This window comes from Dama dama, chromosome 27 (assembly GCF_033118175.1).
Source record: "Dama dama isolate Ldn47 chromosome 27, ASM3311817v1, whole genome shotgun sequence".
Classification (NCBI taxonomy): domain Eukaryota; kingdom Metazoa; phylum Chordata; class Mammalia; order Artiodactyla; family Cervidae; genus Dama; species Dama dama.
The window spans coordinates 54,588,587-54,616,390 of NC_083707.1; the positions used below are offsets into that span (position 1 = coordinate 54,588,587).

General features: G+C 41.3%; 1 protein-coding gene across 28 annotated transcripts in view; it reads right to left on the bottom strand.

Moving 5' to 3' along the window:
- The window catches only part of TCF4 (transcription factor 4), a 378,467-nt gene that overhangs the window by 62,862 nt on the left and 287,801 nt on the right, over nucleotides 1-27,804 (bottom strand). For 27 of the 28 annotated variants that reach the window (XM_061131188.1, XM_061131173.1, XM_061131175.1 and 24 more), the window contains one exon: nucleotides 1,542-1,647. In XM_061131188.1, the coding sequence (XP_060987171.1) occupies nucleotides 1,542-1,647 (106 nt within the window). Of the gene's footprint in view, nucleotides 1-1,541; nucleotides 1,648-26,419; nucleotides 26,563-27,804 lie in introns of those variants that run through there. The other variant, XM_061131200.1, reaches the window with a different exon arrangement.

Sequence of the window (27,804 nt, forward strand, 5' to 3'; positions counted from 1 at the left end):
TAGGGCAGCTCAAGAATACTGGAGTGGGGAGCCTATCCCTTCTCCAGTGGATCTTCCCAACCCAGGAATCAAACCGGGGTCTCCTGCATTGCAGGTGGAGTCTTTACCAACAGAGCTATGTGGGAAACCCAGGGACCCATTCAATTCAACTTTATAGATTTTCCATGGAATTTCATGTGTGAACTAGCAACCTAAGAGAGCTAACACTCTGCAGGGAAAGGACACAAATTCCTTTGAAATATAATGATTTTGAATGTGTCCACTCTAATCTAAGGGACATGCCAAGCCGCTCCCCTGAGACTTGCTGGCCCAAATGGTTTCCCTTCCCGTGACATGGTCCTTCCTGGAAGAGCAAGAAGGAGGAAATCCCATGGCACTTTGCCGAGGCAAAAAAGAGTTAAAGTTTGCATACAGGGATTCCTGGTGAATTCTACATCTGAATTTCAGAGCATTAACCTGGTAACAAGATTATCACATTTTGACAACAAGTGTCCAGGGTACACACCACGTGTCCAGCTAAAGCTGCATCCTGTGGACTGTCTCCTCTCATAAGCAGATGTCGTTTAAACCCTCTCAGTCTTTCCTACACAGCAGAAAAAGTACTACCGGAAGTGAGAGTGTAAGCTCGGGCAGCATATATCCATGTGCACTAAATGAAATACACTGGACAATTAAGTGGGTTAAATATACCTTATCTACCACAAAGCTGTAATTTTCAATATTTGTTTGGGAAAAAAGCTGGGTCTTGGACCCTCAGTCAGTCAGTGTGTTGGAAGAGAGCTTTTGCTGTGTAACGAAATAACACTTCTGAGGTTCGACAGGTCACTTCATCTTCAATGGGACACTTGTTCTTCCCTATGAATTAATAAACAGCCAACATTTTTACTGATAAGAACAGACACTACACTCAATCTTAGTCAAAAGCCCGAGAAGTGGTTGTAAGTGGTGAACATTTTTGTATAGAGGTATGTATAAGGGCAACGTGCTCTCCATGTGTCTAAATCCATGATGCTCCAAATACATGTTGAATCAAAGCACTTATGAACATATGTACGTGCTCTTCTCGGGAAGAAATGATGCAGAAATGATAAGTCATAGTAGACATTCCCCCAGGAAGCATCCATTCTAAGTAACCAAACCAGTCTAATATTAACTCATGATGGCTCAAGAGGCTTTCATTTACAAAATACGTCTCAGTGAAGTTTTAATTCATTTATTTTTAATGAATTCAAGTCCTAAAATAGAGCATGACCTTCCATGTTCTCTGCTGGCCTCCTATTCCATTTCTTGAGTATTAGAACAGTGCTCTTTTGTCCCATATATGACATAAAAGACCCGTGGAGGGGGGATCGGGATTGGGAATACATGTAAATCCATGGCTGATTCATATCAATGTATGACAAAACCCACTGGAAAAAAAAATAATAATAATAAAAAAAAAAAAAGAAAAGAAAAATGAAAAAAAAAATAAAGAAAGATGAGATGGGCAAAAAAAAAAAAAAAGACCCGTGGACCTCCCCTTGGAAAAGGCAATGTCTTACCTTGCATGAAGAAGGAGCTAGGGAAAGTGCTGGCTGCTGGTTTCGAGGAAGGGTAGCCTGGCGAGTCCCTATTGTAGTCGGCAGTGCTGGCTGATGGAGCATAAACCTGGGGAACGAGAGCCCATTTAGTTTTGCTTGCTGCCTGCACTCAAGCATCTCAAGGTCTATGACTTTGCAAGAAGCAGGCTCAAAAGGCACAATCTCTACCACATCCATCCGAAATCTGATCAAACTCTAGAAACACTGCTTCATTCCCCGTACAGAAAAACAGAACAAAACAAAATGTTGAGTAGATTTGTGCAAATGGAAAATCAGGTGTGATATTTTCCAGTTACAGGCAAGAATACTGAGAACTACATCTGGTTGTTGTGCGTGTGTGTTCAGTTGTGTCTGACTTTTTGCAACCCCATGGACTGTAGCCCTCCAGGCCCCACTTTCAATGGAATTTTCTAGGCAAGAACATTGGAGTGGGTTGCCATTTCCTCCTCCAGGGGATCTTCCCAACTCAGGGATCAAACACACGTCTCTTACATCTCCTGCATTAGCAAGTGGATTCTTTACCACTGAGCCACCTGGGTTGTAGATATGTAATATCCATAGGGTTGTCCTAGAAACCTAGGCGTTTTTTTTTTTTTTAAAAACATAAATGGCTCATGAGCATGTAAAAGGTAAAAAAAGACATGCTTCAAACTTCTCCTATTTAGTCTACCTTTCAATTAAAATTTAAAGTCAGAGACAGAGACAAAAAGACAGATAAAATAAATGCACTCTCCAGACCACAGAAAGTGACAAACGTATCTTAGAATATTAAATTTCCAAAGTGTCAGCTTTTTGTAGAGATGCAAGAAAAAGGCTATTAAAAGCCCAGATACACACAGACCACCAAAAACCAGTGTGTACACAGGAAGGAGGAGGGGAAACCCTCATTTATAGTTCTTTTATCTTTGTATGTTCAATAAACTTAAAAACTGCCAAAACCTTAATTTACTTACATTCGTTTATTAATACTCATGGGACTTGGGGAACCAGTTCTTTACAAAAATAGCTTGTGTATTTTCTTGTTTATGTTTGTTTTAAGGTAGACAGCACGGTATAAATTCATAAGGCATAAATTCATAAGGTATAGTTTAACTTTAATTGGTTTTCTCCCTTGCCTTTTCTGCTAAATATGATTTTTTTTAAATCTCTATTTTCTTTTGCTCCAAAAGTTCCTCTCTCCAGATGGTCAGAGAGACTAAAACACTGTCATCCTCTTGATGAAAATGGATACCTTCCTGCCTCCATTTTGAAGCAGGCAGCGGCTCACGAAATTGGCAGTGAGCCTACAGTGATATTCACAGGTCACAGTAAAAGAAAGGGAAATTCACCAATAAAAAGGCAACTGCAGGGTTACCAAAAAATAACTCCCCCCCTTTTTTTCACAGCGCACATGGAATACACACCCTAAGAAAAATTCTATAATTGCTCTCAGAACACCATGAATCACAAACTAAGCATTTAATACATGGTTTAGGATTTCACAAAGGATAGGGCCACAGCGACAGATGTGGGAAAACACGCATACACATACATGCATCACATAAATGCTACATATGCCCCACAGTGCCCTTGAAATGGAGAGATCTTAGAGACTGAACAAAACAAAAGTAAATTAGAAAAACCCTGGTCCACTTTAAAGAAAAAAAAAAGACAAGGATTCTTCCTAAGTCAGGGAGGAATCTGAGTCCTCTATTTTTCATTTTATTTTAAAATTTTAGTCATATCTTAAATGTATAAACAGCTACCTGCTTCTCTAAAAGGGCTTATAGTAAGGGCAATTTTTTTTCAAGTCTCTGTAAATGGACAAAGAATAAAACATAAGCCAGAAATCCCAAAGCAAATCAGTACCCTAAGTTTATCAAGCAAAACCCAGTATTTTCTTGAGGCTTATACAACTGACAAACAGTTTGGAAAATACTCCTAAAGGTACTTAGAAATCTTGAGACTAACTAAAAAGATGAAAACAAAAATTACCTTCTAGGGAAAGGGGAAATTAAAAATTAGATCCTCTCATTCTAATGGCAGAATGGGTAGAATACTACTACACTACATCTACAGATTAGTAGTCTGACAGCTCCTTGGCCAATAAGTATTAATATGAGCTAGGTGTACTATGTATTACTTCCAAATTTCAAAAATCAATATATTTACTATAAAATTGAAAATAAACTCTCCCATATTATTAAATCACCTTATTAAAAAAAAGAACCAAAACAAATTCTTTCAGGATAATATATAATTTTAATTACATACTCTACTACCTTATCCTTAAACATGTACTATAATTATTGCATAAACATCATTGATGGCATCTAACAAGATCTGCCTTTTGGATAGAATTATTTGACATCTCTTTTGGGAGACAAAGACAAATCTTCAGTAATTTTGCTCCAATAAGGAAGTTACTTTGATTATGAATTATGATCAAGTGAGAAGATCTGAGAGGAAGATCACTTATCCTAAATTCAGAAATGCTGCCTGCATGAAAAAGAATATGTAACGGGGTTAAAAAGTTTTTAGGACATGTTACACTATACAATTTCTATTTTTCTGATGCTGTGGCCAAACTAAGATTTTTTAGATAAGATGAAAGTCTTTGTTAACAAGAAATCAAATGCTATTAATAGTTTTTTCAAAAAAGCAATTCTGCATATTTTATAAATTTTCTTTATATTATAACTGATCTGGTACAATGTTATTCTCTTTTAATTTATATACTTCATCTTTCTCATCAAAAGTTAAAGAGAAGTGCTCTATATATTTGTTTATAAAAATAAACATAGAACTGTTATACTTAAAAGAAAAGTATTTATGTATCTATTTGGCTGCAAAGGCACATGGGAATTTTAGTTGTGGCATGTGGGATCTAGTTCCCTGACCAAGGATCAAACCCTGGCCCCCTGCCTTGGGGGTGCGGGAATCTTAGCCACTGGATCACCAGGAAGTCTCTTATACTTTTTAAACGTAGAAGGAATCAACCCCCATCACATTTTAATCATAAGAAAATTCAATAATGGAATGGTCAAAGCCCTGCTCAAGATATTCAACCATCAATGGTCCTTTATTGTCTACTATTCAATGGCTGCCTTCTTTAAAAGTGGTGGTGGAGGTATAAGATGCTATTTATGAAAACAGTGATGGTAAGTGATTCAGTTTATCCTCAGTGTTTTAATTTTTAATAACCTGGATCATCAGTAAGCTGCTTCATTATTTTACTTGTCAACTATTGTCCCAGTCTCTCAAAAGACTTGAAAGTATAGGCTGCAAGAAGGTATTTAACAGAGACACTAAATTCAGTAAAAAAAAGTCCACATCCACTCAACTTTTAATTATTATTATTATAGGTAGATAGAAAGATGACTTACACATTTGTTAGAGAAAATAGCTAACAGAATGATAACAAACATCCCAGATCTCTTCAAATGACTAACACCAGAAAATCAGTCCAATGGAAAATGAAATACAAATCCCAAACTCTCGTTCAATGTGTTGAAGTAACTCTGCCAAGGAAACATGCAGAGAGTCTAAAGAGAAGCAAAAATCTACACTTAGTTTTCTTCTGATAAGGTATCTTAGATCAAGGTGACTTCTGGCATTCTGGTTCCTCCCACAAGAGTAACTAAAGAAGTGTGAAATTCTGTTGCAAAATTGGAAATGGGAAAACTTGGCTCAAGTTCATAGACTACAGCAATCTGAGTGAGCTATCTGCTGAATAAAGGCTTAATGGAAAACTAATGGCCAAGTGTAGTTCATATTCAAAGTCAGCACCGTTATTTTTTTTCTCTTATAATCTGAATTTAAAACAAAATCACAAATACAGAAATTCTGAGCTTAACAAAACCCTGTAAACAGCATAAACTCTGAAAAAATAAAAAAATCTAAACGTTCTCATTTTACAGATTTAACTTGTGTTGTAATTTGAGATATACTTGAGATATACTACTATAGTATATTAATCATTCCAGCCAATGTTCTGATTATCCTTTGTGCTATCATCAAAGAAACAATATGATATTCTTTTAAACAGAACCTCTGCCTACTAGAAAAGAAGAAACGCAAGCAAACACACAAACCAACCAACAAAATGAAGGGAGTAGAACGCATATTCTATGTTTTTCCTTTGAGGTGCTCATTTTTATGTCTTGGCATGTCAGTTTCACTTATGGAAATTTTAAAAGATAACAATGATTACCATTTGTTCTGGGCGTTTTGTGGAATGGCTTTTGTGCTGGGAGCTCCATACACATTATTTCTAATCTTCATAATAATCATATAAGATGGGCATTATTAATAGCGTCATTTCTATTTCATATGACCGAAGAATGGTAGACAGGTCAAGTGTCCTGGCTCAGGCAGGCCTGGGTCGCATAACTGCCCATTCCATCATTTATGAGCTGCGCAACCTTGGAACTGTTACTTTACTCTCTGGTCTTCAGATTTCTACCCATAAAAAGGGAATAACAGTGCCTGCTATGCCAGATTCTTGAGAGAATTAAATGGCATCATGTATATAAAAGTAACTAGAATAATACTTGGTACCTAAAGAACATGCAAAAAAAATAGGTTAATAGCATTAATGTGCTGCTATTTTTAAAAAATTATCTGGAGAAAAGTGACTCAGAAAAGTTAAGCCACTATTCCATGTTAAAAAATTACCAAGTGGTAAAGATTCAAACTAATCATTAAAGCCTATGTTCTTTTCATTAAAAAACAATTTGGTGATCTTAAGAGGCAAAAAAGAAAAGATATCATTAGCTATCAACACAAGGCAATACTTTGGCCATGATTTATAGAAATAATTCTTGTGGGGTTTCATAACTGCTTTTAAGAAAAGAAAACTTGATAAGGCATGTTGACAGTGAAACCAATATGCGTCAGTTACTTTCTTTCCAAAGTGGGAAGCTGAACTCTGGAGGGGATAGAGAGAAGTGGTTATAGATCATGTATCATGAGGTGTATAACTGAGTGGATTTGAGTGACAGCCGCTAGGTTACAGAGGAGACCTTGGCCTCTCTGCGACCACGAGTACCACCTGAATAACTTCCAAAGAGAACCAGGTGAGAATAACTGAAACATTGTAACTGAGACTTTTTAGATCCTTGAGAGAGTTACTGTGTGCTCCACTGATGAGTAGAAAACAGCAAAGCACAATTATGCCTCAGATGCCCAAGTGCTCAGGAGGCTGACTTAGCAGCTCAAACCTTTGGAGGTTTCACAAATATTCTAAACCATGACAGTTAGACATTCGAATGCCAGGAGGTGGTGGTACACCATTGATGCTCACACACCTAGGCATGTACACTGATGCTGACCAGCATCTAATGGGGAAAGTACCTGTAAGGGATCAGCTCACTGCTCAGGAAACTGACTGGAATGGACCTCAACTCTTACTATATTGTTGGAAGAACACAAGTCACAGTAAGCGGAAAGAACAGCTCGGGGCAGTGATACCTCGACATTCATAAGAACTGAAATGGACACTGTAATTGTTCTATGGGACAAAGTTAAAGGTGTATTGTTGGCTAATCCATTAAGCAACCGGAAGACGTACTTAGAAGAGATGGTCTCCAGACAGCAGAAAAACCCATCTGGCAGAGTAGTAGAAATTACTCTGGAATCAGACCAATGAGGCTCAAATTCCAGCTCTCAGAAGTAGTCGTGAGGACAAAACAAAGCACTTTCTCTCAGAGGCTCCATTTCCTCATTTGTCAATTTCTTCACGATCAAATGTCAAATGGGGCTATTCTGCTGTGCAGATTAGAGAGAACATACGTCGAGCATAACTCCCTCTCTCGCAGGAGCACAATAAATGGTATTATTATTTATATCCAACAAAATAAGAATTTTAGAGTAATTTTTAACATGTCCAGAATGGTACTGTCCAATACAGTATCCATGAGTCGTATGTGGTTATTTGGATTAAGCTTAATTAAAATTAAATAAAATGAAATATTCAGTCCTGCAGTCACACTAGCCACATTTCAAGTACTCAATGGCAAACTGTGGCCACCAGCGACCATACTGGACATCACAATGGGGAACTTTCTCACTATGGCACAAAGTTTTATTGGGAGCCCTGATTTAGGGTAATGGCTGTCCCCAAGGAGACCTACTGAGCCCTGTATGAAACTCTGTTAGAGCAGCCATCACAATAATGCAGCTTATTTAAAACTTGCTGTTGCCTTTCAGCTGCCAAAGCAAGAACTCTTCTGGTGGACAAGGGGGAGAGGCAGATTCCAGGTAGCCTAGCACCTAGCGAATAACCAGTGTTTAATAAAAGTTGATTTTATTGGATAGCAGAACATTTAGGTGTCCATTTTACTTACTGGTTTTAGAGCCCCTTGTACTATTACATACTTCTTAAAGCCCTTTTTGTAACCACCTGCCCAAATTCCTGAAAGCAGGACTGTAAAGTAGGACCCCAGGGAAGAACAGCTCCCGTGATTCCCGGATCTCTGGATGTGTAGGCAATAACAGTAAGAAAATCTTACATGGCAATTTTGTCCTTGGCCCCAGTTAGTCTTTGGCAAAGGAACTGTAATTAGGCACGGTGTGATCACTTTGAGACAATAAATGGCGAACAGATTTTTAACTTTTTCTGATCATGAGTTTTCACATTACATATTGGTAACTGGATCCCTTGATTCCACTTCTATTTTTATTACTCTTTCTTTCATAATGTTTTATATCAATTTTTTTAATAGATGTTCCTTTTTCTTTTCAGGAAATTTCTCCATGTGGTGTCCTTTCTTCTGCCTCTTGGCATCATATTTTTAAAGCTGAAATCAGTTCAACCTCATTTTATAAACGGGCAAAAGGCAGACATTAATAAGGACCTACTCAAGGGCCTTAAACTGAGCTCAGGCCTCCTGAATTCTCGTTTTATCCTCTTGGCACTCTCCTTCCTAAAGTCTTTTTAAAGTTTGTAACTTAAATATTTGAATGGGTAGCAAAATGGCATAAAAGGTTAGTAAGTAGATGAAAGTACCAGAGTTGAGTAAGTTATCATAAGGTTTAAAGGCAGTGAATAATGCTCAAGAGCATGAAAAAGAAGGTAATAAACAACCCAACGGTGCAAAGAAAAACAAAAGCCAACTACAGAAATAAACATTATTCATCTTACATATTCTCAGTATATACTAACAAGTCAAGTAATATTTACTAATGGAAAAAGATCCTACTTTATTTCCAAGTGATGGTTAAAGGCCCATTTGATTATCACATACGGGAAATATGTTTAGAGATAACACATAAATGTTGCAGTATATTGACAAATAGATGGATATGTAATTGTAGATGAAAAAATTTCAGAGATGTAATCTGTTGAAATTGTGAAGGTTTTATTTCCATCTCAATTACTTGAAGCTTTTACAGGAATTAAAAAAAATAGTTCTAAGCGCCCTAAAGTAACTCTCAGTAAGAAAGAAAAGTTTTACTTCTCAAACTATAGTGATACTCTGAAAAAAAAATCCCCAATTATCTAAATGTGTAAAATGTCCCATTCATGTATATGATATTCCTATTTCATTACCTTAACAAGCAATGATCTGTATTCACTCCACCACAGTGCATCACAAAAATGAGAAAAAGAACATGCATATGAACCCCCTAAAAGAAATTCCTGGAATATGTAATATATTTAGAACACAAGTCATTTTGGCATACATCCAAATGCTCTATCACAAATACCACGTCTAACTTTTTTTTTTTTACCCTTCTGAATATCAGCTGAGTTTTGGTTATCTGTTCAAGAGTATATTAAATCTGAAGCTAAATTCTACAAATGAATTACAGCCAAGAGTTTTATCCTTTTCAGCCACCAAATATCTTTTCTCTGTGTTAAGAGGTAGTAAGACTGTAAGAATTTTAATTCCGTTCTCTATCAAATTGTGTAACCCCAAGCAATCAAAAGAAAGCAACAAGAAGGAGAAGCAGAGAAGCACGCAGGGAGGGACAGACTGTAGCCCATCCACTTTCGACCAGCACACCCAGCCTGCAGCAGGCTCAACAACGACAGTAAAACAGTGAACTGGACCCATTATTAGTGTGCCAAGCACCCCAAGAGCTACAAAAGAGCCTGACATTGCTTATGGCCAGAAGCTCTACCTTGCTCTTTCTTCAAATAAAAAGGTAATACATGTAAAAATATAGGTAGCTGCAGTCTATTTTTCAAACCTCTAAATTTCAATCTACTAAACAAGAGTCTGTGTAGCTTAAAAATTTACAAGGGAGTAAAAAACTGTGCTTCAACTAAAAATAAGGAAATTTTTTCCTAATAAATTTCAGAATCACTAATAATTATATAGTAATATTATTGTGATTTAATCTACATAGTGTCCTGTTATCTTTACAAGCATTTTGCAAGTATCAGTGTGTTGTCATTGCAAACTTGAGGCAGAAAAACTGTGAAGACAGGTACGATTAGGCTCATTCTGTTATATCACAGATGTTTCATACATATGATACTGAAATAGAGATATAGAACATTTGAGATTTTAAGCTGTCTTCATGTACTATCACGCAATCTCAGTGACATATGCAGGGAGTTAAACACTAAAAAAAAGAAACAATTTGTTATGGTATTAAAACTTTACACTCTGTGTGTGTTCAGTCACTCAGCTGCGTCCAACTCTTTGTGACCCCACAGACTGGAGGCCACCAAGCTCCTCTGACCAGGGCATTTTCCAGGCAAGAATACTGGAGTATACTGCTGCTACTTCCTACTCCAGGAGACCCTCTCGACCCAGGGATCAAACCTACGTCTCTTGTGTCTCCTGCATCGGCAGGCAGATTCTTCACCACTAGCGCCACCTGGGAAGCCCATGACACTCAACAGAACTGCAAAAAGACCTGGTCCCAAGGCCTGCCAGTCCCAAGCTCTTGTGACTGTTGGCATGACAAAATGATGACAGTGATTAAAAAAAAAAAAATAGAAGGGGGAGAGGGGGTGGGAGGGAGGCTCAAGAGGGAGGGGACATATGTATACCTATGGCTGATTCATGCTGTTGAATGGCAGAAACCATCACAAGATTATAAAGCAATTACCCTCCAGTTAAAAAGAACCCCCTCCCCCCAAAGTAGCTAACACTTTACTTAGGGTATGCCAGACACTATTCCAGCGAAACTGTACATAAACTCATTTTGTCTCGACACTAACCCTATTGTTGTCTTATCACCCCGATTTTACACAGAACGAATCTGGAGGCAGAGACACATGAAAGAACTTGTCCACGTCACACAGCTAGTTAAATGGGAAAATGGAGATTCAAAACCATGTCATCTTGTTTGGGCATCTGAGGTTTAACAAGACCTCCAATCGCTAAGGGGCTTCTCTCCAGGGTCTTCACAGACTCCTGCCAAAACCCAGATTTATAGAACTCTGGGTCCCATTTACACACTCACAGGCCACTGGGCAGACGAGGGGCTCAGAAGGCTGTTTTGGCCAAAGAGCAGAACGCAAGGCGGCCTCACACAGTGGCGCACAGACACAGCTCTTGTGCATTGGACCAAGGCGGAGGGCTTTGCATTTCTCTTCTAGACCTGAAGCTGAGCAGGACCCACTACTTCCGTTTATCAGGGCTAAAATCAAAGAGGCCAGTAACCTGCTGAGAGTGATACTGGCGTTTAGGGGTGACTTAACACCAACACTAAACTGATGAAAAAAAATCACCACACTCTTACTTAAAAGCATTCACATGAAGCGTGACTACAGTCCCATCGATGTGCACCAGCCTCTGGCTCCAAGTATTTCTTTTTATTTCTACACCTGCATTGCTTTGGCACTGATGGAGCAGACACTGCATGTTTGCTATTACTATCAACGTGGTGTATCATGGGAATGCCCACTGCCAGCATCCTGAGTACCTTAGCTCTCGCCGAGAAGGTCTTAAACTGATTAAGTTACACCTGGCTGAAGATCTCTTGAAATACTCAGTTGCATAAAATTTGGCCCAGGTGAAACCTGACTTCGTCCTGGTTATCCTCCTTATGTTCCGTACTCACAGGGGAACCCGCTTCCTCACCAGACTCAGGATCAGCACACACAAAAGACTGGATATTAAGCCCATCACAACTCTTTAAAATGTTCTGAACACCTAAGTTGTTTTCAAGTGTTTATTTATTGACCATTCATTAGTAATTAAAGGTTATGTTAAGAAGAATGTGACTTATTATTTCTGTCAATTATTATTATTATTATTTGTGAAAGTGAAAGTCGCTCAGTCGTGTCCCACTCTTTGCAACCCCATGGACCATACAGTCCATGGAATTCTCCAGGCCAGAATGCTGGAGTGGGTAGCCTTTCCCTTCTCCAGGGGATCTTCCCGACCCAGGGATCAGAACCAGGTCTCCCACACTGCAGGTGGATCCTTTACCAGCTGAGCCACGAGGGACGCCCAAGAATACTGGAGTGGGTAGCCCATCCCTTCTCCAGGAGATCTTCCCAACCCAGGAATTAAACTGGGGTCTCCTGCACTGCAGGTGGATCCTTTACCAGCTGAGCCACGAGGGACGCCCAAGAATACTGGAGTGGGTAGCCCATCCCTTCTCCAGGAGATCTTCCCAACCCAGGAATTAAACTGGGGTCTCCTGCACTGCAGGTGGATTCTTTACCAACTGACCTATGAGGGAAGCCCATTATTATTATTATAGATTATTATTTGTAGTTATCTTCAATCACAAGCAGATTTAGCTAATTTATTTTATCTCTCCTCTACAGCTGTCACATCAAATTCATGACTATCAATTTTTTCTAATGGATCAGCTCCCATCTCAATATTATTTTTTCCTCTTTTGCCACCAGCTATTTGCTTCTTTTTTTTTTAAAGATGACAACTACAGGATCATGTATCCCCTAGTGGCTCAGATGGTAAAGAATCTGCCTGCAATGCAGGAGACCCGGGTTTGATTGCTGAGTCAGGAAGATCCCCTGGAGAAGGGAATGGCAACCCACTCCAGTATGCTTGCCTGGAAAATCCCACAGACAGAGGAGCCTGGGGGGCTACCGTCCATGGGGTCACAAGAGTCGGACACAACTGAGTGACTAACACCAACACAGGGTCATGAGGAGGTGTTGCAACATCAAAATAATGTTGGTTACATCTGCCAATAAATAGCTTTGTGGCCTCTGATGACACAATTTCATCAGTTGAATGAGGATGGCGTGTTTTCAGGATGAAAACACATTATACAATTCCACAATAAAGAGGAAAATTAATTTTAGGGTTTACTCCAAAGTTGATTATTGCTGTTTCTTCTACATTGAAGGCAAGGAAGGTCTGCTGAGGGTAGTCCATCACAGAAACAGTGAAGTTTAAAAAGTATTAGGAGAGTGACGTCAGTCAGAAAGACAGATATTGTATATTAACGCATGTGTATGGAATCTAGAAAGATGGTACTGCTGAACCTATCTGCAGGGCATCAGTGGAGATGCAGACACAGAGAACAGACTTACGGACACAGGAGGGGGAGGAGGGGCTGGGGCAAACTGAGAGAGTAGCACGGAAACACACGCGTTACCACGTGTAGAACAGAGAGCAAGCGGTGTGACAGAGGGAGCTCACCGCGGCGCTCTGTGACCACCTGGGGGTGGGGTGGGAGGGGAGGGCTTCAGGAAGGAGGGGACACGCACGTCAGCCTGTGGCTGATTCGCGCTGGTGCACGGCAGAGGCCTACACAATACCACAAAGCAATCATTCTCCAGGTAAAAGAAAGGATTATGAAAAAAAAATGTGCAGGGGTGTGTGTGTGTGTGTGTGTGTGTGTGTGTGTGTGTGGTACTGGGCACAGAAATGTGCAGGGGTGTGTGTGTGTGTGTGTGTGTGTGTGGTACTGGGCACAGAAATGTGCAGGGGTGTGTGTGTGTGTGTGTGTGTGTGTGTGTGTGTGTGGTACTGGGCACAGAAATGTGCAGGGGTGTGTGTGTGTGTGTGTGTGTGTGTGGTACTGGGCACAGAAATGTGCAGGGGTGTGTGTGTGTGTGTGTGTGTGTGTGTGTGTGTGTGTGTGTGTGTGTGTGTGTGTGTGGTACTGGGCACAGAATAGGCCCCAGTAGTTACTAAATGCCCACATGAATGAATGGATGCATCACATACAAGATACAAGTCAAACTAAGAATAACAGCATAACGCAGAGAAAGATAAACATTCATTGGTTCTGCCAGAATAGATTTCAGTACATTTTACTTCACAGTGTGTTTTAGAGCTGAGCTGACTTCTGAAAATGGAGGCAATCACCTATAATAATCCATATTTAAGGGCTCTAAGAGGTCCATTTCCCACCCTTCTCCCTTTGAACCTAAGGCCATAGGTTGATGCCTGAAGCCCAGAGCTCACATCCTTCATTAGATGTTAATAGGTGTGTGGGGTTTTTTTTCCATTTATTTTTATTAGTTGGAGGCTAATTACTTTACAATATTGTAGTGGTTTTTGTCATACATTGACATGAATCAGCCATGGATTTACATGTATTCCCCATCCCGATCCCCCCTCCCACGTCCCTCCCCACACCATCCCTCTGGTTCTTCCCAGTGCACCAGCCCCGAGCATGTGCTCAAGTAAGTCTGGTCACTATTGTCGTAAACAAATTAATACCATTGCAATGGGCTTTAGTCAATGTATAATGCTACATGAGATACAAGTCTGCTTCCCCAGAAATAATTCCACATCACAAACCCACTTTTCAACACACCTCCAATCATCCCCCATCATGGGAAATGTTTTTATAGTCTGTTAGCAGTTATTACAGGGCTTCTCTGATGGTGATGGTGTATGGCTTAGCAATAAAGAATCTGCCTGCAATGCAGGAGACACAGGATACCCACGTTTGATCCCCGGGTAGGGAAGATCCCCTGGAGAAGGGCATGGCAACCCACTCCAGGACTCTTGCCTGGAGAATCCCACAGACAGAAGAGCCTGGCGGGGTACAGTCCACGAGGTCGCCAAGAGTCAGACACGACTGAGCACATGGCACATCCAACCGAAGCAGTTATTTCCCTTTGACGTGACGAGGTCTCTAATCCTTTCTCAACAATCAGTTTTTAAGAGTGAGAGGAGAGTGGAGAGGGGATGAGGCAACAGTGAAGTCTCTACAAGAAGGAAAAGCAGCACCCGAGAAAAACGCTGACTTTACAGTTTGCCCTTACACAATACAGGGCACTATAAAGGGCAGATTATAAAGATCACTTAATGGTAATAAATGTGCCATTTCTATTTAGCGCTGTGTTTGTACAGCTCAGAGGGACACACGGCCATCATTCCTAAGTATACGTGCCCTCCCAAAAGCAAGAGGGACTGGGAAGAGAGCTGTGTCAGACAAAAGCAGAAAGACACACTTTGAACATTAGAGACCCAAACAAGAAGGAAAAGATGGTGAAGCCACGGTTCCAGCAGATATTCCGACAAGATGAAACTTCAAAAAAACATGATTCACAAAACTTCTCTGACCTTGAACTTAACTGTATGAAAGGAAACTTGGTGAAATTCTATGCTTAATCATCATAAAAAGTTGGTATTTTCAAGGTATTTTAAATTACAAAGATTTTCTGCATCCATTACATTATTTAATAATCACTCCGAGATAGATTATCTGCCCAAGTGGTCAACCATCTCATCCCCTTTTTAACGTTAGGAGACAGAAGCTGGGAAGGCGACCTCCCTTCCCAGAAGTCACATGACTCTAGGATGGCAGAAAAAAGTTACAACCGAGGTCTTTTTGTTGGTGCTGTTCATATACTAACTCTTGAAATTAAAAAAAATAATAAATTTTTTTAATTTTACTGAAGTAGAGTTGATTTACAACGTTGTAAATTTCTGCGGTACAGCAAAGTGATTCACTTACACATATATATCAGTTCAGTCACTTAGTCGTATCCGACTCTCTGCGACCCCATGGACGGCAGCATATTCTTTTTCATGTTCTTTCCCATTACAGTTTATCACAGTATATTAACTATAGTTCCCTGTGCTATACAGTAGGACTCTGTTGTTTAACCTAGGTTTTTCACTGCAAATCCCAGGTCAGAGCTGTTAGTACTTCATCAGAATATCCTTCCAACCGGGAGGGGTGGGATGGGGTGGGAGAAGGGAGGGGGATTCAGGAGGGAGGGGACATATGTACACCTGTGGCTGATTCATGCTGACGTATGGCAGAAGCCAACAAAGTATTGTAAAGCAATTATCCTCCAGTTAAAAAAAAAAAATAAAGAATATCCTTCCAAATCACCTATGGTCTAAAGAATGTGGAGATCAATTTTTCACACTGGTAAGTATCTACTGATGTTGAGTAGAGCTAAAGATGAAATCTAGACTGGGCTTTAAAACAGCACACTTAACGCTGGTTCTTCTAACAGAAGCCTTCATCTTCTGCTTACCAAGAGAATTGTTAACGAACACTGAGTTTCCAATCTGGTGAAGTTCTGAACAGGAATCGTCAGCACGGCACACTGTAAAACTACCACCCCATCCTCCCTTTCACAAAGCTGAGAAAAGGACAAATGATCTTTTTTCTCTGTCAAAACATATGGTCCTACGTACTTTCAACTAAAAACAAAAGCATGAAATAATTACCAAATGTATGACTCTGTGGCACAGATTGAAATGAGAAAAAAAAAAAGTATATGCAAATTGTCAACCTCTCTGTCCAATCAACCACCTCTCTATATTATTCCTTCAGATTCCTGCCCTTCCCCATACCCAAGGCGAACGTTCAGGTAAAATCAACCAGCAATATTTCACTGACTTAACTCACAGCAGAGCTTCTCGATACTTTGGTACATATAAATAATAAATAAATAAAATAGGAGGCCAGAATTGTCATTAGAAGCTGACTGGGAGATTTCAGACATATAGCAATCAACTAGAAAATGTATGAAAGTGAGTTTAGTTTAACACAAAATGTTTATGCAAAAGAAACAAAAAGGAAATTATCCCATTAGGATAGGGTTATTTAAAAAAACACAAACCCACCAACCTTAAAGACTGAGTAAGAGAAGATCAAGTGACCAACAATAAATAGTTAATATCTTTAAGCACATTTAAAAGACAATTCAGTTGACTTTCTCTAATATTTAAATTCCAGACACTTTTTTAAGTGATCTACTTTTTCTCAGTCTTAAAGACACCAGTTTAAAGATCAGCTACTGGCTACTTCAAATATTTATCTGGAATAATGAAGGTATAAATAAATATAAACAACAGTCATTTCTTTAACAATAAAAATTACAGTAAGAATGCCCGATTCCTTTCCAAGGAATAAATATCCTTTCCTTTGATAGCTAAACTACTTTGTTCAATCAGTTTGAATCTTCAAAACAGAAATGTAAAATCCAGATGATTGCTCACTATTAAGATAAGGAAAGCAGTTTAAAATTCTCAATGATGAAAAAAGTAATGAGAAAATGCTTCTCTCATAAGAGGAACACAGCAGTTTTACATAATAAAAGGCTTAAAATTGATTCCTGTCTTTTTTTTTCCCCCCTTGATAAATTACTAACTGGTGAGAACTTAAGAAAACTATACAGAAAGGTTTAAAAGAAGCAAGGGATGTTTCCTTTTCCCAGTGGAAAAATATCCATTAAATATATAGTTCTTTGCTTACATAATCAGGACATATAAGATACCCTGTCAAGAACTTTCCTGTCTCTAGGTAGGTAGATAGATAGATGTGTACGGTATGTATGTATGTTATGTGTATGTGAGTTTGTGTATAAGATTAAAGTTGCTAAAACACAGCAGCAGGTAGATAGGAAGGAACTACTTAACGAGTATGGGGTTTCCTTTAGGGGTGATGAAAATGTTCTGCCACTAGACAGATACAGTGGTTGTTCAATACTATGAATATAGCAAATACCAATGAATCACCCATTGTAAAATGGTTAATTTTACATTATGTAAATTTAACCTCAATTAAAACAAAACAAAACAAAAAATCACTGCAGCAGGCCCATAACTTATGTGTCCTTCACAAAAAGACATTAGTCAGGATTCATCCGTGTGTGCGTGCTAAGTTGTTTCAGTCGTGCCCAACTCTTTGCGACCCTGTGGACTGTAGCCCTCCAGGCTCCTCTGTCCATGGGATTCTCCAGGCAAGAGTACTGGAGCGGGTTGCCATTTATTCCTCCAGGGGATCTTCCCGACCCAGGGATCCAACCCATGTCTCTTTTGTCTCCGGCATTGGCAGGCAGGTTCTTTACTACTAGCATCACTTGGGAAGCCCAGAATCATCTGTAGGGAGGTGGTACTCCGGTAGAAGAGAGGCCCAATGATCTGCCATCTTTCTTTAGCGGTAAATCCTGACATCAGACATCAGTTGGAAAATGTAGGTAAGTAATGTAGCCGTTATTAAAACTGCTCTCTTACCAAAGTCACTCATAATTTCTTCGTCAGCAAATTCAACCTTCTTCATTCTATCAAGGAAATGAACTTAATGATTCTCCCTCTTTACTAAAATGTCTTAAGTGGGCTCACCAGCTGAAGATAAGGGTCTCCAATGTGTTCTAGGGAGCAGGAGGCCATCTTTCCAGTTTTGATTCTATCACTCATCAACTGACCACTGGTAGGTCATGGAACCTCTCTGAATCAATCTTATAATAATTATTTGGAAAATACACATCATGACATCTGCTGCTACATAGAGATGTGGTACAAATAAAACCAGATCATGCACTGAGAAAACACCTTGAAAAAGGATGGATCTCAGGTATCTAGTTTGTATGGCATTTTCAGGACCCTTGTTGTTGTTTAGCCACTACTTTGTGGCCGACTCTTTTGCGACCCTGTGGACTGTGGCCCACCAGGCTCCTCTGTCCATGGAATTTCCCAGGCAAGAATATTGAAGCGAATTGTCATTTCCTTCTCCAGGGGCTCTTCCCAACCCAGGGATCGAACCCACGTCTCTTGTGTTGCAAGTGGATTCTTTACCACTGAGCCACTGGGGAAGCCTTCTGGTACCCTAGTGATGCTTAAAATATTTTTTGACAGTGATGAGATTGTTTTCTTTGATGGAAAACTTCTTGATATGTGGATAACCTATTCAGCTCTTTCTCTAAAAAACACTACAAATAGGACTATGTATCAGTGATATCATATCAGGAGTATGGACCAAAAAACTTTGGGGGAAAGAATGAACTCAATAAGTTTTAATCAAATATATTTCATCTTCTAAACTCTCCTGGCACTTTATTTTTAGAAATTCGTAATTTTCATCAATTATACAGGTCTTCTCTCCTATAAAATACTGTGGACTCCTTAGGGACAGAGGGTGTGACACAGAGGACATTCAGTGCAATGACTTGCCTACAGCAGGTGCCCAATTAATATTTATTATACAAACAAGGGCAACAGTCAAAGTAAAAGAGGACCAATTCTTTCCTTCACTTACAAAGCTTACACAGCAGATTTTTAGCACTGACGTGTCTTACATAAGTATATCTCAGGTATCTTTGTTGAAAACAAAATCTGTCTCTGAATCATGAATGGCTTCTTTAAGGTATGGCGCGATGGGGGTGAATCTCTGGCCTCACACCAGGAAGACATCATGTGGAGATTACACAGATGTGAAAGATACTATGCTTCAGAGTCACAGATGTCCAGCCCTGAATGTGCAACATTTCTCAAGGAACTCATCCATGTAGAATTTATGGGTTTCTCTGAAATGCTATATTTAAGATATCTGTTCCTCCGTTTCTGTGTTCAGATTTTAAAAATAAAGATTGCATGAAGCTACAACAAATAAGAATCAGTCTATGACTTTAATTTCCCAAAAGAGACTGAGAAATTCAAACAGAAGTCAAGGCAGGTTAGGACCATGCATCTGCTCTGATGGCATTTTCTATTTCCATCCAATGGGAACTCAAAACCAAGCTGAAGTGGGATAGGAGACATATCACAGAACACAAACCCCTTAAATAACTCTCTCCTTTCATCTAATTCCTCCTATTTTTTCATGGGTCTTTCCAGATCCTCCTTCATTTCATTGGTCCATATCACTCATTTTACCCTTTACAAGTTTTCTAACTTGTGTTGCTATCTTCTTCTTCTTCTTTTTTTTTTTTTTAACTATCTTCTGTTTTATATTTATGGTCTATTTTCCTAAATATGTTCCAAAGCCCCCCAGGACGTATGTGGCTCCTTCTTTCCACCAGTTTCCCCATCTGGAAGATGAGCATTTTCCACAGATGATGAGCATGATGATGACAGTGATGGTGGAACAGCATCTTGCCCAGCCCTTTACCCATCCCTCTATCTTCTTTCCATAGCCACTACTCCAAAGAAACAGCTCAAAAACTCCTGGATGCTGCAGCCAAATGTCACTTTCACTCTCAGTAACATGTGACACTGTTGACAATTTCTTCCTTCCATTCAAATCTGCTCACCTTGGCTTCTGTGGTGTGTCTTCCTGGCGTTCCTCCAGTCCCTCTGGACTTGTAAATTCAGTTACATCTTGGGCATACCCATTTGAAGGGCTCCTCATTACATCAAGATAAAACCGAAACTCCTTACTGGGGTGCACAAGGCAATTTATGACCTACTCACTGTTCATCTTTTCAGTCCCATCTCTCACCATTATCATCTCATACTATGACCCCAGACACCCTGCCCTACTTTTGGATCACAGTATTTGTTACCCTCGCATCTTGCCTGCTGAATTCCCATTCACTGGTGGACCTCACTTCCTCCAGGCCAAATGTGGGATAGACATCCCCCTTGCATCTACCTTTTGCAGGCAGGTATGCCCCCCGAATGCGTCATCAGACCAAGTGTAGCTGTCGGTTCTGTCTGCCCCATGTGTGTCTTGCTCAGAGCCATAATTCAGCACTTGACTCAAGAGTAAGCATCCAAGCTTCTTGCCACCATTTGAGTGAAGGAGCTAGGAAAGGAACATTTAACTGTTTTCTTAACAACCAAAATAATGCTTTCCTATGTAGAGAAGATGAAATCTACCACCTTTCTATAATTTCCAACTGATGATGTCAGGGGACGGTGCTGGTGCAAGGACAGAGGATTCCGTCCAAGTGCTTGTCAATGACTGACTCTGGGGAAGCCGGAAGGCTCTGACTCTGTCCCCTAAATTCCCATACACTCTGCTCCAGGACTTCAAACCAGGTGCCAAGGGACATGATCTCATGGAGGGGGGACACAGGGGCTCTCAGGACTCTGCATCTGTCCCAGGACTTATCAAGTCCTGCACACGTGCCATCTCGACTGCAATGTGGGAAAGAGAAGGCAGACTTCCACTGCCTACAAGGCTACAGGCCTCAGCCGTGAGGAAGACCGGGAGAGCAGGCCGTGATCTGAGCGGGGGGCTGCCGGGGTTCCCATCATCAAGCCACAGCGAGGGAAGGAACGGCTTTTCTTCATGAGGCTTCTACCTGCGGTGGCTCAGCGCTTGAGCAGGCAGCATCCATTTCTGGACCAGTTTCTTCATAATGACGCTCTTCGTGTGTTCCTCTGCAGTCACACCAGAGAGGGCCGTCCCAGGATGACTGTTCCTAAGGTGATCTGCGGTATTTTCTAAAATAGCTTGACGTGAACCAACCGGGTCAGAAAAATGCTAAGATTTGCATTTCCTTGAAATGTGACGCTATTTTTGAGCTTCTCATTGAAAAAGAAAAAAAATTTTTTTTTTTTTTTAAAACTGCAAGTAATTGAGTGGGAAGGAGCACACCAGCGGTGGCCCGCACTTAGGCGCACGGTAACTGACCTGCCACGGAGCTGGGAGGCTGATGTTAGCAGCGGGGAAGCTGAGCCACGCTCTGTGTTTGCTCAGGGTCTCATACTATTTTTTCAAATGTCATGGGCTCAGCAAAACCCGAAACACATTTTCTCAGCACTTCGCTCTATTTTTCAGCCCATATGTATTCCGAGAGCAGTTTAATTCATATGTTTCTGATTTATTTACATGCAAGTCATCAGAATGTTGTTTTGTATGAACTATTTGATGTCCAGGAAGCCTGTTGAGCTTTGCCTTTGAGGGTTTTTTTCCTTTCCCCTCCTTAGGATCAGGAACCGTGATTTGCAAATAGAAAAAAAAAAAAAAAGCTCATCAGAGACCCAATATTTTGAACCTCAAAGATTCAAATTTTGTTCAAAAGGTAGATGGCGTCAAGTCTGAGGACAATTCTTACAATCTGCCGACTCTGTATTTTCCAGGTCCTAACTGACACTGCCCTTCTTGATGGTACTAATGTCTTCCTTGTGGACATAAAAGTGCATGTTTGCAATGAATGAACAAGAACAGATCCTAAATAGAGGCGAAGAACTCTTCAAAGACTAAGTGAATGCCTTCTGGAACACGGTATCTGGGGTGGGGGCGGGGGGTAGGATGTGTCAGCATCTAGAGAGAGGGACATCGTAATCACCTTTCCAGGAGAATCCTCAGAAAATGAGCACCAGCTTTCACCCCACTAGGGATATCACAGACATTCTCTTTTCTCAATTTATAAAAGTAACTCTGATTCAATCGTGATCTGAGAATTGTTTGCATACATTTAAAAAGCACTGAAACATTATTTTATAAATATTTCTCCCTTTGTAAGTAAACTGCAAACTTAAAAAAAAAAAGAATACTAGTAATTTTTAGGACTTCTATGGAGTGAGTTAATTCGAGGATCTCTATATTCAGACTTTTGAAAGAACAGGGGTTTTTTCTTAATAAATATTAAGATATCATGTATTAAGCACAGGTAGGAGGGCTTTTATCTTTTAGCATCATTGTGTCTACATAAACTCAAGTCATTTTAAAAGATACTGTAGAATGTTGAATCAGATTTTAATAGCAGGGAATCTTTAAAAAAAGTTTTATATATATATATATATATATAAAAGACTGCCATCTCTGCAAATATGCCTAAATTTCAGTCTCCAAACCAAATTGATGCTGGGCAAGAAGCATATAGATGGTCTCTAACACTATCACATACCTCTGCAGTGTGTCTCTAAAATATAAACCCACATTTCCCATCGGACATTTTGTCCTCTCTTTGGGGAACAGATTAGAAATGTTGGTTTGTCTGAGCTAGGGCTGAAAGATTTTGACGTACACCACCTTTCAAAACTGAGATATCTCTCTTCCCCAAAACTCTTTTCCATTTTCCCATTTCAAAACCAGAATGGTGTTAGGGCTGGAAGATTCAAAAAGTCTTCTCACATCAAATATCTCTCCAGCACAGCTGCTGTTAAGTGACCCAACATGTCCAAAGACAGGCTCACAGCCTATACACTACATTCTTTTGCTATGAGTCCCCAAGTCTACATATTTCAGGAAAGCAAATTTAAAAAAAAAAAAAAAAAAAACCACCAAAATGGACTTCTCAACACATCCAGGAGCAGTAGGTAGAAATGCCAAGTCTTCAGCTGTCAGGCTGAAGGAGGATTTAAGGTTATACGCTGTGTCCAGTGAGTATCAAGTAACTAAATACCCACTACTAACACATGGGATGGAAGCAAATCAATTAACCACTAGTTGCTATGAATTCAAACACTGCTCAGAGGACAAAATTTTATTGAACTGTAGAAAGATTAGCAAATAACAAAATATAATAATTATCAAGACCAGAAAAATAAACCAGAATCCTTTAGCAAGTCAATTTGTATACTATAGAGAGAAAGCTTGGGCAAAAGGGGAAAAAAGCAGCTTCAGGCATGTATCTTAAGAAACAGTCAATACCACTGTAAAAAATATGGCCCATTTTCTCAACACGGTGTATTTTACAGACATCTCTCCACAATTTAAATCAACAAATTTAAATTTTTACTTTTTTACTACCTTTCCAAGGAGATCAACCTTCATGCAGAAATAAATATGAAGAAGTCAAATACTATACTTAGGTTTCAATAGGTGGCCGTCAGAACTAACAACTCATCTTACATTTTAAAACCTTTTGGGGAGGACATGTTTTGATCTGACCGGTCCTGGTGTGTTGGTTTTCAGTTTAAAGGACGGAAGACATTACTGCATGCACTCATGAGATACCACATTCTCTTTTTAAACTATATAAAGTCCTAATTGTGAGTAATATTTCGACATGCAATAGCTGAAGTGAAAAAGTCACAGCCTCATGGACTACCCATCTGCAGAACAGATTACGAGACATGTGAATTTGAGAGCATTATAGAAAAATGTTACTTGGAAAGCAAACATTTTCATGGGTAGCATTAAAAGTGTCTCTAATGTTCTTTTCCCCACTTTGCCTCTCTGTTCCCCAATACTAGACCTTCCCTTGGAAAACTCACAGATGCAACCCCTGCTGAGCAGCGGTAATGAGGAACCTCTGCCTGGGTACCCCCCACCGCTGCACACTCAGTAAGGGAGAAGTCAGTGCCTGTTGAGAGATGCGTCTCCCATCCTCTCCCTTCCGATGGGAGATGCTCACCCAGACCCTACACACGCCGTGTGCTCTTCCATTTGATGGCCTGAGATGGACAGGAAGACAGAACCTCAGAGAATTCCTGCCCCTACGTGACAGATGCTCAAGACAGATTCAAAGAGTTGTCCTCGATGAAACATACCCACACACAGTAATCTCAATCACGACCATTTTTCAGCGTCATTTCTGTGTTTAACGACCTGAACTAACAGCCATTTGAAAACATGTCCGGAGCTTCTGGAGGGAACCCGCTTCCCACCACCCCTTAGGTTTTGAACTTTAGTAGAATTCCGATCACTGATCACCTCCACAGGCTGATCTGCTCTGGGATTTTAGCAGAAGTGGCGGGGGGGGGGGGGGGGGGGTGTGGTGTGAGTGTGTGTGCCGGGATGACAATTTTTGTTGTTGTTGTTGTTATTTGTTTTAATTGAAGATCCTTAATGTGGGCCACATGTTTCTGGCGGGACAGGGAAGTACAGAGGAGGCAGGGGCCAGGAATGCAAAGTGGTAGGGAGGTGGGGAGGGGGGAGAGAGAGGGGAAAGTGAGGAGGGGCTGGATGATGAAAAGACCAGTTCCACAAGCGAAGCACATTAGCAACCCAGAGTGGAAAGGGCCGGAAGGGAAACCCACCCACCTCACCCCTGCATTCATTCTATCAACCTGCAATTGCTGCGATCAAAACCATATGTCGGTTCTTCCAGATCTTTCTCACAGGACAAACATGCAAAGGGCCTCGGGCCTGGCGTTGCCATCAAATGGTAATTGACACCAGATGAGCCACAAACAGCAAAGCACATGCGAACGGCAACCTCTCTGCTGCCCCCCACCTCCCCAACCCCTGCTGGGCCCCTTGAGAGGGATGAAATTGCAGGTCTTGCCGGGCTAAGCGCACTGCGCACCACGAAAAACAAGTGCAGGGCGCCTCCGGTAACCACCTGGAAATCTCGGGAAGCGCGGCCGGCCAGCCAAGGGCTGGCCCAGAGAACAGGCCAGGGTGAAAGGCCGCTCCGGGTTAATGCCAGGTCATCGATCAGGGGGATGAAATGAGCACAGGTGTGAGGCAGATCACAGGCCTGCCAGCAGGGACCCACCTCCCCGGTCCCAGGGCACATCCGGCCTGGAGGATGGTGTTCCCACGAAGCCACATCTGCCTTGCTCTCATCCTGCAAGGAAGATAGTGAGGAAGGAAAACCACTTCCCAATTACCAGGCAATTAGAAGAAATCTGTCCAGCTCCTCTTCTGAAGCTTTTTGTTTTGTTTTGTTTGCATCCCATTGTTCTCATTGACGGGGAGAAAAACAAAAATCCAGAAAACCTGCTGAGCTGGAGGTCCTGGCAATTGCTGGTTGGATGTAATACAGTAGGTACAAAAAAATGTCTCTTATTTCCACTGACACTGACAGAACTGCAAGTAGCGTACAGCTCTCGCCTCTGCATGTATATATTTTCTTATTAACTCGATCGGGCAGAAATTTGCAGAGATTTGTTTGGATTTAGAAGTCACAACAGAATGTCAGTTTTACAAACTGAGGCTCATTCTGTGGTGAAATGTACAGCCCTGGACCCCACCAGTCACCGCACACGAGCTATTTGTTCCAATTCTCCTAGCAGCCGCTTCTGAACAAACAACTAACTTATTCTAAACACACGCAGTGGGTCTCATTTTCCTTCCTTCTGCCTATTCCATTATATGTGATATTTTAGTCTTACAGATCTTATGAAGTTTAAATATTTTCCAGATGGGACTAGGGGACACAGAACCCTGTAAACACTCTACGTTATAAAAAGGACCAACTGAATGCTTTGAAACAGAAGAGGAAAATGATAGAACCTACTTCTTTTGCAAGCTGTCTCACCTTGTAAGCCAACCACGCCAACCATAAAGGCGGGGGAGCAATTACCAATTTTCTTTTTCATTCCCCCAATTCTCAAGAACTGGTTGATTCACCCTCATTTAGGTCGTACCTATTTCTTTTTAATTAAAACACCCCCCACCCCAAAGATGATTTAAACTCCATTTACAATTCCATGCATCTCCATGGTAAGAAAGAAAACCCTGGTTGTAGCCCAGTGATAAATTCCACGGTCCCAGAAGGAAAATACATCAGGCCGATCAATCCCATCCATTTGCCCAGATTCTCAGTAGACCTCTCCTCCTCCAAGTGTGACCACGGAAACCCTGAACACAGTGGTGTTCGCCAAGGACCCTCAGCCTAGAAGCAACCTAAGATCACTCGTGATGCCACTCAGCACTGATACAAAAGCAAAGGCAGTGAATCAACGAAGGGCAGGAAGGGAACGGGGGTGGGGGGGGGGGGCGGCGCAGATGAAAACGAAAGCTCTGGTGAGTGGCAGGGGGAGAAAGGAGCAGCGCAAAGCAAATGGGCAACACACAAGCCAAAGCAGCGGAGTGGGGCTCAGCAGTGTCCAATCGGGCAGGCTCGGGAGACCCACTGCAGGAGACTCTGACCTTACCTCTGCCTTCCCTTGGAGGTCCAGTCAACATAACCCTGTATCTGAGCATCTGCCTTGTTTAAATTTCATCCTGTGGTGTTGTTTGCTGATTGGTCAGACATGGCTGACAGCATCAGAAGTGCGATCTGACAGACAAGGAGCTAGCAGGACCACAGCAGAGAGTTCCTAACGGGAGGGAGAGGGAACTTCATGAGGATACAGGGGAGTCGGGCCGCAGACATCTGCTGCGGGGCCTGGGGCTCGCCTCGGGGTGGGAGGGCCCAGGCTGAGGCTGGGAGGAGGGCACGGAGCAGGGGAGGTGGGCCCGCCACCCGGATGACCAAGCGCCAGGCTTCCCCTCGGCTGGGGCTGCATCTGGACCCCGTTCAGCAGCCTCCCCTGGCCACTCCCAGTTCCTGTCACCTCCGGGGAATACAGCAGGCTGCTCTCCCTGGAAGCCTGCTTTCCAGAATAGAAGTGGGGGGCTCCTGGTTTGGGGTAGGGGAGTTGTCCTTTCCTGTGTGTATTTTTCAACGTGTGTGACATTTTCCAAAGGACACGGAAGGTCCTCGGGAGAGGCGGGCTGACCACAGCATCTCATCTAGATGACTGCTGTGTAGAGGGATGGGCGCCCATGGAATGGGGTTCTTTGAGAGCAGGGAAGCAGAGGAGGACAGGGGGAGTCCAAGGCTGAAGCTGTCTGGAAACAAGTGAAATTACTGCTGGAGAAACATGGAACAGAGAGAAAAGGAGGAAAAGAGCTTGAAAATGGGACAGGAGAGAGGAACCATCCCACCCGGGGTCAGGAAGGACAGGTCTTCACTGTGAGCCAAGCACCTTTTTCTTTCCAGGCCAGCAGGAGGCACTGAAAGTGACGGTGGTGAGCCACACAGATTGCCCTCTACTCACCCCAACTCCTAGTAGACAGACAGACAGACAGACACAGAGAGCCCTGAACCAGTCAGTCTACAAGCCAACAAGACAACTGAATTTACCTGCTGCAAATCTAGGACCATTCTCCCTCACCAATATGGATATGTAAGGTTTTTACCTTTAACTAAAGGCTCAATCTTGAACACTGGTCTTCCTTTCCCCATTACTCAGAATCATGACTATGCAACGTGAGGGGAAAACGTTAGTACAATTTCAAAATCCAAGTAGAATTCCCCAATGCTCAACAAAAAAATTACATGCAAATTTCCTCTTTCCTAGTATTATTTGTTAGCAGAGTTTGGGGAAAGCTATCATGCTTTCAATAATAATTATAGAAGAAGAAAAGATAAAAGGTAAAGAGAGGTATGCCAGAATGATTTTAAAAAGAGATGGATGAAAGAGACAGGGAATCAGAGTAAAACAAGGCTGGAGAGATCAGGTTATTAAAACCAACCAATTATGTGGACAAAAAC